This window comes from Oreochromis niloticus, linkage group LG18, assembly GCF_001858045.2.
Source record: "Oreochromis niloticus isolate F11D_XX linkage group LG18, O_niloticus_UMD_NMBU, whole genome shotgun sequence".
Taxonomy (NCBI): Eukaryota; Metazoa; Chordata; class Actinopteri; order Cichliformes; family Cichlidae; genus Oreochromis; species Oreochromis niloticus.
The window spans coordinates 30,553,772-30,567,406 of NC_031982.2; the positions used below are offsets into that span (position 1 = coordinate 30,553,772).

At 42.5% G+C, this 13,635-nt stretch overlaps 3 protein-coding genes across 8 annotated transcripts in view; all 3 read left to right on the top strand.

Moving 5' to 3' along the window:
* LOC109195563 (tripartite motif-containing protein 16) overlaps positions 1-13,635 on the top strand; it is a 1,176,058-nt gene that overhangs the window by 80,566 nt on the left and 1,081,857 nt on the right. The window lies entirely within an intron of this gene.
* LOC100711990 (tripartite motif-containing protein 16-like) lies at positions 3,850-6,289 on the top strand. The gene has a single exon (XM_003460564.5). The coding sequence runs from the start codon at positions 3,949-3,951 to the stop codon at positions 5,857-5,859; it is 1,911 nt and encodes a 636-aa protein (XP_003460612.3). The 5' UTR covers positions 3,850-3,948; the 3' UTR covers positions 5,860-6,289.
* The window catches only part of zmynd11 (zinc finger, MYND-type containing 11), a 30,625-nt gene continuing 29,633 nt past the window's right edge, over positions 12,644-13,635 (top strand). For 2 of the 6 annotated variants that reach the window (XM_005463020.4, XM_013265982.3), the window contains exon 1: positions 12,645-12,949. The gene's annotated coding sequence lies outside the window, so the exon portion shown is untranslated. Of the gene's footprint in view, positions 12,950-13,011; positions 13,130-13,635 lie in introns of those variants that run through there. The other 4 variants (XM_005463023.4, XM_005463024.4, XM_005463022.4 and 1 more) reach the window with 3 other exon arrangements.

Here is a 13,635-nt window from a genome sequence, read left to right on the forward strand (position 1 = left end):
AATAATACAGAGCCTAATGTCTTTGACTCCAGTACTCTCTCTTTGTAGCACAGTCATCAGTACTTCTGCTGTAACAGTTTGTGCTCCACGACAGAGTTTGAGTGCTGAGTTTACTGATCTTATCGCACACACTCGTTCAAAATGATGTTGCTCAAACTTATCTGATGCTTAGCCAGCTGCTCCTACAGAGTGGATCACATTTCGTTGAATTTTCTGCTAAACTGTTGCTCTCCTCCTTTAAAATGTACCTCATAATCTCACAGTAGCTCTGAGTGTTTTCCACTTTGTGACAGGAAGCATCTTGGCATTGATTTTTAGTCCAGAATTTGAAATGTGTACTGGCTAGAGGTCAACCATGCAAAGACAGACAGTGCACCAGAGTGATTTGTAAGAGAAGGACAGTAGCAAGAGAGAAAGGGAGGGTTTACACAGTGGTAGGGAGACCTAAAGGTGGCAAAGCTGAAGATGTGACCAGGATGGACAAAATTAGAGATGGAGGAAATAAGGGAGTAAAAGACCAAAGATAAGATTAATGGATGCAGTGAAGGATGACATCCAGCGGGTTGGTGTGACAGAGGAAGATGATATGGTGAGATGGAGGAAAATGATCTGCAACCCCTAAAGAGAGCGGCCGAAAGAAGAAGACGACTGACATTCCACAGAAAGTTGCTCATTTCAGCTCATTTCGCTTGTTGTCTTTCAGTCAGGAAGACCGACCCAGTTTTACCCAGAGTTATGTCCGCTATGTGCGCTTACATAAAGCCATGTCATGGTGTTGATGAGGTGTTGGATTCCAGCAACACTTGTTGCAAAAATAACAAACTGAATCCCTATGAGAACAGCTATAGAGCACCTTTACAAGACAACTTGTTTAATGGCTATGGTCAGTTATTATTCATTATTACTATATTTTTTTGAATGACAATACCAATAAGATGGCCGATTTTACTTTTTACGCTTGCGATTAGAGGCCCTATGACAGGGTGTCACTAATTGTGGAGCAGCTGCAGGGTTTATCTGTTTTATCTGTGACAGGCTGTTCTCTTCTTTATCCCCGTCATCTCTGCTTCACCGTCAGCAACTTGGATCTCAAGTTCAAACCAGTCTGACGGCTCAGTGTGGACATGAATGAGCTGGGAAAACACAGCAGTGGAAGTCAGTTTTTGAGGAAAGTGGCAACTTTGATGCGAGTTGCCTGACATGCAGTTTACTCATTTTGTTGAATTAAATGTTGCTCCTCTATATTTTCTCCTCTTTGGTGTGAAGAGGAAAAGATGACAGAGATTTTGCAACCTTTCATTTCAAATTTAACATGTAATTCTGAGACAGACGTATGAAGGGAATCTGCTGTAATGGGCAGCCTGCCTTTGCTGCACTTTATTTACCACCTCTATAAGTCTTAGCATGTTTTCCTGAAATTGTTTTCCGTTTTTTGCTTTCAACCTCAAAAAATGGTATTGTCCATGTCGTCTAAGAAGCACCCTCATAACTGTAATTCTAGTAACTTGAAGAACAGCTTTTACTGGACAGGTGGGATCCTCCCAGCCTCAAAATGAGATGGTTGTTGTTAGCAGGTTGGATAGCACACATCATAGTCCTCCAGGTAAGATGGTTGTTAGTCTCTTTAAGCCTAGCTTCCTGCTCCACTAAAGTTTCTTGAAAAGTCCAGGACATCAATAAATGTGGCAACCATTAGCTGCTTTGAAGGTTCAAGTAATTGCAGAAGCCATGACCATCTGGTAAAGGATGACAAGAAGACTTTAGGTCCCCCTTAAAATTGTTATTTACATTCTGGCTGAGTGTGGTCCACAAAAAAAAAAGATAACACACGTTAGCACACACGTGCTCTGCAACATCAATTTCACAAACGACTGCTCTGCTTTGCATTAGTCACTAGGGGGCAACAAAGGGCCACTCCAGCCCTGTCCAAGTACAAAGAAACTTTAATCCAAAGTAATGCTAAATTTTAATAATAACAATAAACTACAACACTTTACTCTGTTATTCTGATACACACACACACACACACACGCACACACACACACACATATATATATATATATATATATATATATATATATATATATATATACACATATATATACATAGAGAGAGAGAGAGAGTGAGCACCTCTGACAGTCTAGAGTCTTTTTCATCAGTGGGTATCGTGATAAACATGGATTTTTAGACGGCACTTTATTCTTCAGTGTTTTCAATGTTGCTTGCAAACAATTTTACAATTTTATTGTTCTGTTACAATCATATGGAACAGAGCAGCTATTTGTAACAAACATCAGATTTATCAAATTTGCACGTAGATTAAGCCTACGTTTGAATGCTGTTTTTAATATTAATTCTTTAGTAGCTCTAAAACCAGAGCTGCAGCTGGAGGAATAAAAACTAAAACCATCTGTCAAACATTAATTTAATACTCAGTTATATTCCATCAGTTTATCTTTGTCCTGATGATAGAGTTGTGATATTGGCAAGTTTATTAAATTACACAATCTGCATTTTTGAGTGCATTAGTACTGACCTCGCTTAAAGCATACAGTGTTTTTAATATTAAATGTCCATGCAGCGATATCCCTCCTGCTGCCAGTACTAATCTAATCATGTCCATTTTGGTCATTTCCAATGAAAACCTTTGCGTCTTCATCTGCAACCTCCAGCTCAGCCTCCTGTTTTTTGTCAGCACCACCATCTCCAAACCACACCTCGGGCAGGTCTCACTACTATCACTCTTGGTCTTATTCTTCAGTCATAAATCACCCCCAACACTCATCTCCAACCACTACACCCTGTGTGCTCTCGCTTCTTCTTCACCTCCCTTGTGCACTGTCTGTTTCTATTGATGATTGAACCCTAATAAGCGCACTTTACAAACCCTCCCATTACTACTTTTTATGCCTGTTCTCTCCAGAGCATACCTACACCTCTCCACACCCGCTTCCACATGATCCCTACAATCACAAAAGATCACAACATCATCAGCAAACATCATACGGCACAGAGACTCCGTGTGAGGCTTGGCCGAGTTCTGCAGGCAGAAATAAATTGTTCAGAATAATAATAATGGATTGGATTTCATATAGCGCTTTTCAAGGCACCCAAAGCGCTTTACAATGCCACTATTCATTCACACACTGGTGGAGGCAAGTTACTGTTGTAGCCACAGCTGCCCTGGGGCAGACTGACAGAGGCGAGGCTGCCATATCGCGCCATCGGCCCCTCTGGCCAACACCAGTAGGCGGTAGGGTAAAGTGTCTTGCCCAAGGACACAACGACCAGGACAGAGAGCCCAGGGATCGAACCGGCGACCTTCCGGTTGCAGATACGCTTCCCAACCCCCCTGAGCCCGGTTGACAGTCCAGCCTTTTTATTATTTCCTTTGCAGTTGTGATCTAATGTGTCATATATACAGGGCAGCAAACTAAAGAAAAATCTAACTAGAAAAGCTCCACAAAGAAAAGATAACATGTGCAATTTAAAGATAATCCTAATTACATAGAAACCACTCGGCACTGGGCAAAACCCCTTTAACAAGGACCCCCGACTCTCCATCACAATCTGGCACACACCGATCCTCGAGAGGAGTTGCAGCCCCTGACGTAATAGCCAGTGGCTTTTTCCACTCCTTGAAATAGCAGATAAATACAATTATGGATTAAATAAATTAAAATTAATTGGTCTTTATTTATTGTTTTTTGTTTTATAAAAAATCCTTTTTATATATAGATATTGACGCAACAGCAATTATTTTGTTAACATTCCTGACTATATGAGGCAGAGACTTACAATAGGTGTGACCTTTACTAAAGCACAGCATTAACGTGGGAATATAACAAAAGTAATTTATCACATTAACATTTACATAATTAAAGCATGTAATTACAGCATACCTCTGTGTGTTGTGAATGAATACATCTCAAGCATCTCGAACAACTGATGCATCTAAAAAAAAACCGAAAAAAACACTCAACCCTGATGATACTTCAGGGTTGGGTGTTTCACCCACGCGGTGCATATTTCCTCATTCCTTCACATTTATGGTTCTTTAAATTTGTGAATGGGTGTAACCAGCTTGTATGTCTGGAAGCTCAGACAAACCTTTCTAACATTGCAGACAGAGACACATGTTGGCTGTGCATGAAACTGAGAGCTGAAATGGCAGAGCTAGAATTTCAGAACGACGAAACAAAATTATGCTGTTCGATTTGTTTGGATATACTAAAGGATCCCACAACTATTCCCTGTGGACACAACTACTGCATGAACTGTATTAAAGCCCACTGGGATGCAGAAGATACAAAGCAAGCTCACAGCTGCCCTCAGTGCAGACAGACTTTCACACCGAGGCCTTTCTTGATGAAAAACACCATGTTAGCTGAGTTGGTAGAAGAGCTGAAGAGGATTAGGCTTCAAGATGCCCCTGATGATGATCACTGCTATGCTGGGCCTGAAGATGTGGCCTGTGATGTCTGCACTGGAAGAAAAATGAAAGCCTTCAAGTCCTGTTTATGCTGTCTGGCATCTTACTGTGAGAAACACCTTCAGCCTCATTATGATGTGGTTCCATTAAAGAAACACAAGCTGGTGGAGCCCTCCAAGAAGCTCCAGGAGAACATCTGCTCTCGTCATGATGAGGTGATGAAGATGTTCTGCTGTACTGATCAGCAGAGTATCTGTTATCTCTGCTCTGTGGATGAACATAAAGGCCACGACACAGTCTCAGCTGCAGCAGAAAGGACTGAGAGGCAGAGAGAGCTGGAGGTGAGTCGACAAAACATCCAGCAGAGAATCCAGGACAGAGAGAAAGATGTGAAGCTGCTTCAACAGGAGGTGGAGGCCATCAATCAGTCTGCTGATCAAACAGTGGAGCACAGTGAGAAGATCTTCACTGAGCTGATCCATCTCATCCAGAACAGAAGCTCTGATGTGAAGCAGCAGATCAGATCCCAGCAGGAAACTGAAGTGAGTCGAGTCAAAGAGCTTGAGGAGAAGCTGGAGCAGGAGATCACTGAGCTGAAGAGGAAAGATGCTGAGCTGAAGCAGCTCTCACACACAGAGGATCACATCCAGTTTCTACACAACTACCCCTCACTGTCAGCACTCAGTGAGTCTACAGACTCATCCAGCATCAATATCCGTCCTCTGAGGTACTTTGAGGATGTGACAGCAGCTGTGTCAGAGGTCAGAGATAAACTACAGGACATTCTGAGAGAGGAATGGACAAACATCTCACTGACAGTCACTGAAGTGGATGTTTCACTGTCAGATCCACCAGAGCCAAAGACCAGAGCTGAATTCTTAAAATATTCATGTGAAATCACACTGGATCCAAACACAGCACACAAACAGCTGTTATTATCAGAGGGGAACAGAAAAGCAACAGCAGTGAAACAACAACAATCTTATTCTGATCATTCAGACAGATTCGCTATAATGTGGCAGGTCCTGAGTAGAGAGAGTCTGACTGGACGTTGTTACTGGGAGGTGGAGTGGAGAGTGAATGGAGCTTATGTAGCAGTCGCATACAAGAATATCAGCAGAGCAGGGAGTGGGAATGAATGTAGATTTGGACGTAATGAAAAGTCCTGGGCACTAGACTGCTTCAAAAACAGTTATACATTTTGGTACAACAACATCCAAACTCGTGTCTCAGGTCCTCGTTCCTCCAGAGTAGGAGTGTACCTGGATCACAGAGCAGGTATTTTGTCCTTCTACAGCGTCTCTGAAACCATGACTCTCCTCCACAGAGTCCAGACCACATTCACTCAGCCGCTCTGTGCTGGACTTTGGCTTCACTGCTTTGGAAACACTGCTAAGTTTTGTAAACTGAAACAGACATGTTTTTGATACAGGAGCTGGCTTACATCTGTATATTATTATTATTACTTTCTGTCTGTAAATTATCACAATCACTGTTGTAGCATTTCTGCACTGTACTAGATGACTTTTATTTAGAAAGTATTTTTCCACAAAAAAGTATAAATGTATGTGATTGTATTTGTATGTATTTAAGTGGAATTTATTTATTTGATCTTATTTAGTTATTGTTTTTTTGGTTTTTGTTTTCCAATTCATGGGCTGGGACAGAGACAATACAAGACCTTCCTGTATATATATTTGTAAAGAAATGAATTATTTATATGAATATATACTCATTTTGAATTTTATGCCAGCAACAGCTTTAAATCTTCTTTTAAATATAATATTTAAGAGTTTGCTCTTTAAAACTGAGGACAGTATTTGTGTCCAAAGAATATTTTCTCAGGTGGTTTATCAAGTCAGTTACATAACATCTCAGCACCTTGTGTTTGCTTGTTTTTGTTTTTCCCAACAGTGTCAGATGTTTTTGATTGGGTGCCAGGTCTACACTGCAGACAGACCAGTTTGGCAGTGATGATCTTTTCTGTGATGTTATACTGTAGATGTACGGGAAGGATGTGGTGCAGCATTGTTTTTGAATGATGATAGCCTTCCTAAAAAAACATGAACATTTCCTTCAGAAATATTTTCCATCAACCGTTAAACTATTTGCACCTGCAGTCTTTAAAGAAGAGGTGAGCTTCGTTATTGTTACTTTTGAAAAACTTAAACACAAAATCTGCATGTTACATGTACCGAGTGAAAATAATCTCATCTCTGCCAATTGTTGTTGTTTTGTTTTTAAATTATACTAAAATAAATGAAATTTAAATAAAAGAAATAATCAGTTTTCTTGAGAGCTGGTAATCCCTTACACACACACACACACACACACACACACACACACACACACACACCTGTGTATTCAAACCTTTGCACTCTCTCACACATTTTCTCCACTTTTCAACATCAAAACATAATTACCCTCAAAACCTAATAACAGGTTGTGTCTCCCGTACCAACAAAAACAGCAATCAAGAATTTACTGTTACTGACGATGAGTCTTTTGCATTACCATGGAGGAATTTTGGCTGATTCCTTATTGCAGAATTTATTGAATCAGAATCAGAATCATCTTTATTTGGCCAAGTTGTGCACACAAAAAAGGAATTTGACTCTGATTTACTTTACTTTTCTGCATTCAAAAAATGAACCACACCAAAGCATCTCAATCTGATTTAAATCCAGGCTTTGACTCTGCAATTCCACAACCTTTTTATTTCTTTTAGAAAAACTGGAGGGTTTTCAAATATGAACAGGATGTTTAAACTTCTGCCCAAGCATCTCATTTAAGTCCAAACTTTCACTTGGACACTCCAAAGCTTTTATTTTGTAGACTTGTTGATGTGTTTCGGGTCATTGTCCTGCTGCATCGCTCAAGTGTACTTGAGCTTCAGGGCACAAACTGATGGCCGGACATTCTGAATGGTCCTGAAGGAGGAAAGCATCCTTATACCAGTACACCACCACCACTGTGTTTGACTGCTGGTGTTATGTTCTTTCTCTTTGGGGGGTTGGATGATGGGAGTGGATGATACTTTTTCACATAGGACCAGTTTCAAACATAGTGTGAAATGTTTTTCATTGGTTGGCACTGCAGACAGACCAGTTTGGCAGTGATAATCTTTTTTCTGTGATGTTTTACTGTAGATATACTGGAAGGATGTGTTGTGGCATTTTTTTTTTTTATTCTAACCTTCCCAAAAGAACATGAACATTTCCTTCAGAAATATTTTCCATCAACCGTTAAACTATTTGCACCTGCAGTCTTTAAAGAAGAGGTGAGCTTCGTTATTGTTACTTTTGAAAAACTTAGCAACAAACAAAATCTGTTTGTTGCATTTATCGAACCGCTAGTCGAACCTCGGATACAGGAGGAACAATGCGGTTTTCATCCTGGTCGCGGAACACTGGACCAGCTCTTTATCCTCTCAAGGATACTTGAGGGTGCATGGGAGTTTGCCCAACCAGTCTACATGTGTTTTGTGGACTTGGAGAAGGCATTCGACCGTGTCCCTCGGGGTGTCCTGTGGGAGGTGTTGCGGGAGTATGGGGTGTCTGGCCCATTGCTACGGGCCATTTGATCCCTATACAACCGTTGCAAGAGTTTGGTTCGCATTGCCGGCAATAAGTCGGACTCGTTTCCGGTGGGTGATGGGCTCCGCCAGGGCTGCCCTTTGTCACCGGTTCTGTTCATAATTTTTATGGACAGGATTTCTAGGCGCAGCCAAGTGGCGGAGGGCTTTCGCTTCGGTGGCCTCAGAATCTCATCTCTGCTTTTTGCGGATGATGTGGTTCTGTTGGCTTCATCAGGTGAGGGCCTCCAGCTCGCACTGGAGCGGTTCGCAGCCGAGTGTGAAGCAGCGGGAATGAGGATCAGCACCTCCAAAGCTGAGGCCATGGTTCTCAGCCGGAAAAGGGTGGAGTGCCCACTCCGGGTCGGGGATGAGTTCCTGGCCCAAGTGGAGGAGTTCAAGTATCTCGGGGTCTTGTTCGCGAGTGATGGGAGAAGGGAGCCGGAGATCGACAGACGGATTGGTGCTGTGGCTACAGTGATGCGGACGCTGCACCGGTCCGTCGTGGTGAAGAGGGAGCTGAGTGTAAAAGCGAAGCTCTCCAGGCCCCAATTGGGGCCTGGAGCCTGGGGCTCGCTCGGGCCACTTCGGAGGCAGGGTGCCCTCGGCCTCTCGGCCCGGGGCTCGGTCACTCAGGCACAGCTGGCTGCCGGCGGAGCTCACGGGCACGTCACTGCAACCCCCTTGGCTTCTGCTCCGCGGCTGCTGAGTGACCCCTCATCTGGGACTCTCCTCAGCTCTTTCTGGTATAGTGGCGCGGCTGCCCTCTGTTGGTCTTCCTTGGTCTCTTGTGTTCTGGGGGCCTCTGGATGTCTGGAGTTTTGATCTCCTCCATACCTGCTTCATGCCCTGGAGGACGGGGCAGTGGCTCCCCACACCCTCTAGCAGATCATTACATGAAGGAACCTTTTAAAAACAAGCGCGTTCATGCTCACAGGTGTACACACAGGTGATCACACACAAACTACACCCTTTTTGGCTCTTACCTCAAAGCACACTGTGCGCTGTCGATCTTACGTGCTGCACAATAATGTTTAATATTTAGTATTTACTGTCATATTCCCATAGATCATTGTGATGTTGTTTATTACTCTCGTTTTCTTCTGCTTGCTTTCTCTTTCTTTCTCAACAGGTGATCCAGATGATCGATATATGTATTTTTTTTGTCTGCTTATTCTGTTGGTTTTTGGTTTTTTGCCCTTCTCCCCCGTCCCTCTTCCCCGCTGTTTTTCTTTCCCTCTTTCTTTCTCCCCTTTCTTTCCCCCAGTTAAGTCTGTCCCGTATTCAGCAAGTGAAAATAAAATAAACAATAAAAGGTGAATCAAATGGACCATTACGGCAAGGCTGGGATGGTCAATTTGGTAAAGTAAATCCGTTGGGCATCTTTCTTCGCCTTTAGACAATAATTCTGATGGCAAAAGAACCAAACGGGACAGGTTAAAAAACAAAAAAACAAACAAAACAAAACAAAACAAAAAAAAAAAAAAAGCGAAGCTCTCAATTTACCGGTGATCTACGTCCCTACCCTCACCTATGGCCACGAGCTGTGGGTAGTGACCGAAAGAACGAGATCGCGGATACAAGCGGCAGAAATGAGCTTCCTCCAAAGGGTGGCTGGCCTCTCCCTTAGAGATAGGGTGAGAGGTTCGGCCATCCGGGAGGGGCTCATAGTAGAGCCACTGCTCCTCCACATCGAAAGGAGCCAGTTGAGGTGGTTCGGGCATCTGACAAGGATGCCTCCTGGGCGCCTCCTGGGTGAGGTGTTCCGGGCATGTCCCACCGGGAGGAGGCCCCGGGCAGACCCAGGACACGCTGGAGAGATTATATCTCTCGGCTGGCCTGGGAACGCCTTGGTGTTCCCCGGATAAGCTGGAGGAGGTGGCTGGGGAGAGGGAGGTCTGGGCTTCTCTGCTTGGGCTGCTGCCCCCGCGACCCGGCCTCGGATAAAGCGGATGAAGATGGATGGATGGATGCATTTATCAGGTCAAAATAATCTCATCTCTGCCAAATGTTGCTGTTTTTTTGTTAGTTTTTAAATTATACTGAAACAAATGGAACTTAAATAAAAGAAATAATCAGTCTTCTTGAGAGCTTGTAATCCCTTACACACACACACACACACACACACACACACACCTGTGTATTCAAACCTTTGCACTCTCTCACATATTTTCTCCACTTTTCAATATCAAAACATAATTACCCTCAAACCCTAATAACAGGTTGTGTCTCCCGTACCAACAAAAACAGCAATCAAGAATTTACTGTTACTGGTGATGAGTCTTTTGCATTACCATGGAGGAATTTTGGCTGATTCCTTATTGCAGAGTTTCTTGAATCAGAATCAAAATCATCTTTATTTGACCAAGTTTGTGCACACAAAACAGGAATTCAATTCCAGTTCACAAAAAATGATCCACACCAAAGCATCTCAATCTTATTTAAGTCCAAACTTTCACTTGGACACTCTTTATTTTGTAGACTTGCTGATGTGTTTCGGATCATTGTCTGCTGCGCACGTTAAGCACGTGGCTGCTAAGCCCTACCACATGGCTGACTGTTTGTCTCGCTGGTTTCTCCAGTTTATGTCAGCATAGACTACTCCGCCATGGCTGCTGATCAGAGTGGTGACCCAGACATCCTTGTGCTTAAATCTGCGCAGATAGGCCTGGAGGACAGACCAGTGCAGGATGGCGGTCCTCTCCTGTCTGTGACGTTTCCCTTTTCATGTCGTAGCTGCGTTTTTGACTCGATACACGCTCTAACTCATCCAGGAGTCCGAGCTTCTGTTAAACTGGTCAGTTTAAAATTTTGTTTGGACAGGCCTTCTCAAATCTGTGAAGGAATGGGCAGTGGCGTGCGTTCCATGCCAGCGAGGGGGTGGGGGGGTAAGGGCGTGAAGGTTTCGGTGCTTTCTATGTTCAGTTGTGGAAAGCAGTGATTAAAGTTGGAGTGGAATATTGTGATCTCTCGTGTTGTCCTTTCATACCTCCACAGTCTTTCTGTTGTACTAAAACAAATGAAGTTTAAATAAAAGAAATAATCAGACTTCTTGAGAGCTTTTAATCCCTTACAAACAGACCTGTGTATTCAAACCTGTGTACTCACTCTCACACTTTCTCCACATTTCTGCATCAAAACATACCTGACTCTCTGTGAAACTGGTTGACCCACCCTCGGCAGTTACAACCGCAATTAAGCATTTACGATAACTGGCAATGACTCTTTCTCGTCACTTTGAAAGAATTTTGGCCCACGCAACTTCACAGAATTTTCTAATCTTAGAAACACTGGAGGCTTTTCAAACATGAATGGCACGTTTGGGATCGTGGCAAAGCATCTTGATCTGATTTAATCCAAATTTTCACTAGGACGCTCCAAAACTTGAATTTGATTGTTGTTTTAATCGTTTTTCGCTATTCAGAGCTAGACTTGCTGATGTGTTTCAGATCATTGCCCTGCTGCATAACCTACATGTACTTGAGCTTCAGGGCACAAACTGATGGCCGGACATTCTCCTTCAGGATTTTCTGGTAGAGAGCATTCACAGTTCCAACAATGACAGCCATTCAGGTCCTGAAGCTGCAAAGCAGCCCCAGTGAGGCATGCAGGTCTTTAGATGTTGTTCTGGGTTCTTTTGTGACCTCCTGAATGAGTCACTGGTGCACTGTTTGAGTAACTTTGGCAGGCCACCAAATTCTGAAAAAATTCACCACTGTTCCAAATTTCTCTTTTGTGGATTATAATGACTCTTACTGGAGACCTAAAGCCACACCCAAATGGCATTTTTTTACCCTTTCCAGACTGATAAATGTCAATGACTTAACTTCTCATCTTTTTTCTAATAGCTTTATTTAACCAGGAAAAAAACATTAAGATTAAAAATGTCATTTACTAGGGTGACCTGGACAAAAACAACACTAAAATACGAAAATATGAAAGATCAGTGATCATTAAAATATATCTAGAAAGAAAAAAGTCCAATAACATATTCACAGAGTAGTCAAATAATTCATCCTTTAAAATATTAAGCATTTGCTTAAAATATTTTTTTTAAAATGTGGTTAAATACAGGGATCAAATCACTTTTCCTCGTAGGGCAAGGTAAGTGTGGATACCCCCCCAACCCCAGTAAATGAAATAATAATTTAAAAACTTAATTTGGTATCTTTTCTTATATTAAAATTTGTTTGAAGGTTTGAACATAAGTTGCCTTGTCCTCTAGCTCCCCCAACTGTTTCATTCATCTTGAAATGAAAATTTAAAATAAATGAATGATAATAATAATAGCATATAATGTTTACTTTAACATGCAATTCAGGTCATTATACAGACAAAAAATGTTTATTCAGCCTGACATTAGATAAATGAATTAAACGTCAGCTATTAATTCATTAAAGCGGAAGAATTTGGAATTTGCTTTGAATTATTACCACCTTACAAATTTCAAGCTTTCCTCTTTTATTGTGTTTTTTGTTTGTTTGTTTTTCGAGTAGTCCCAGCGCGCTATTTATTTTTTAATATGGCATTTATTTATTTGTCGTGGAAAAAAATCTTGCATTTTATACTGTCAAACTTCTTGATTCTTTTTAATACCTTGAAAAAAAAATCCTTTAAAGATTCAGAGAGCGTGTCTGACAGGCAGCCTTGAAGGTCAGCTTCCCCAACGCACATCGATTTGACATGGAGATGCCCTGAAACCTCTCGGCTGCTGGCTCCAGTTTAACGGGGTTGCAGTGATTCAGATTCCACCACTAGAGTTCTCCCTGTGGCTTCGCAGCTCCGCTCGGCTCCGTCTGCCCCGTGTTTACCTCTCAGCCAAGCTGGACACAGACCTTCACCAACAGACCCCAGTAGCTCGAAAATTACTGATGTAAGCTGACTCGAGTCCAATCCTTAAAGGATTTTCTGCAGCGCTGTGTGCTTGTGACACGGAGGCGGAGGTGAGTTTTATTTTATTTTAATTTTTTTTAATCCTGGAGAAAATGGCTCAGGCTCTGTGTGACAACACTGCGGCTAGCTAGCCAGCAACTACAGGCGCTAACGCCGTTAGCTTAGCCGTGGCTTCTTTTCCTGTCCCCGTGATGGAGGATTGTGAACATGGCGCCCTTCAAAATAAACAAGTAGGTAACAAGTTAGCCTAGTTTGTGGCGACCGAGCACAGTGTGTGCTGCTACTCCCAGTCTACTGCCGTGATTGTGAATCTCCCCCATGTTTCCTGGCATGTTTTAGCTGCCCCTTAGCTAACGCTAGCTGCGTAATAGTTTACTAGCTTCGCTGATTAAATCAACTCACAGCGATCGCATGGCTGACAATCACCTATTATTGTTATGTGCTTTTCTGGTATTTAGGTTATCTCTCTTTTAGTCTACAATGCAACCGAGCTGGTTTGAGTTAATTGGGGGGAAAGCTGGCTCTTTTTGTCCTGACAAGCTTTGAGTTGGACATTAGCCAGCCTGCTAGTGGCTAAATTGAGCTCCTTCAATTGCAGTGTCCGTGGCCTGCCGCGGCTGTCTTTGTTGCTGACGGTACAAGTTACAAGTGTGTTCTTTAAATTAAATATTATATGTGCGGGTTTTTGTAATCACTGTGTGGTAATGCATTAGTTTTATCCGGGGAACCTCCGCTA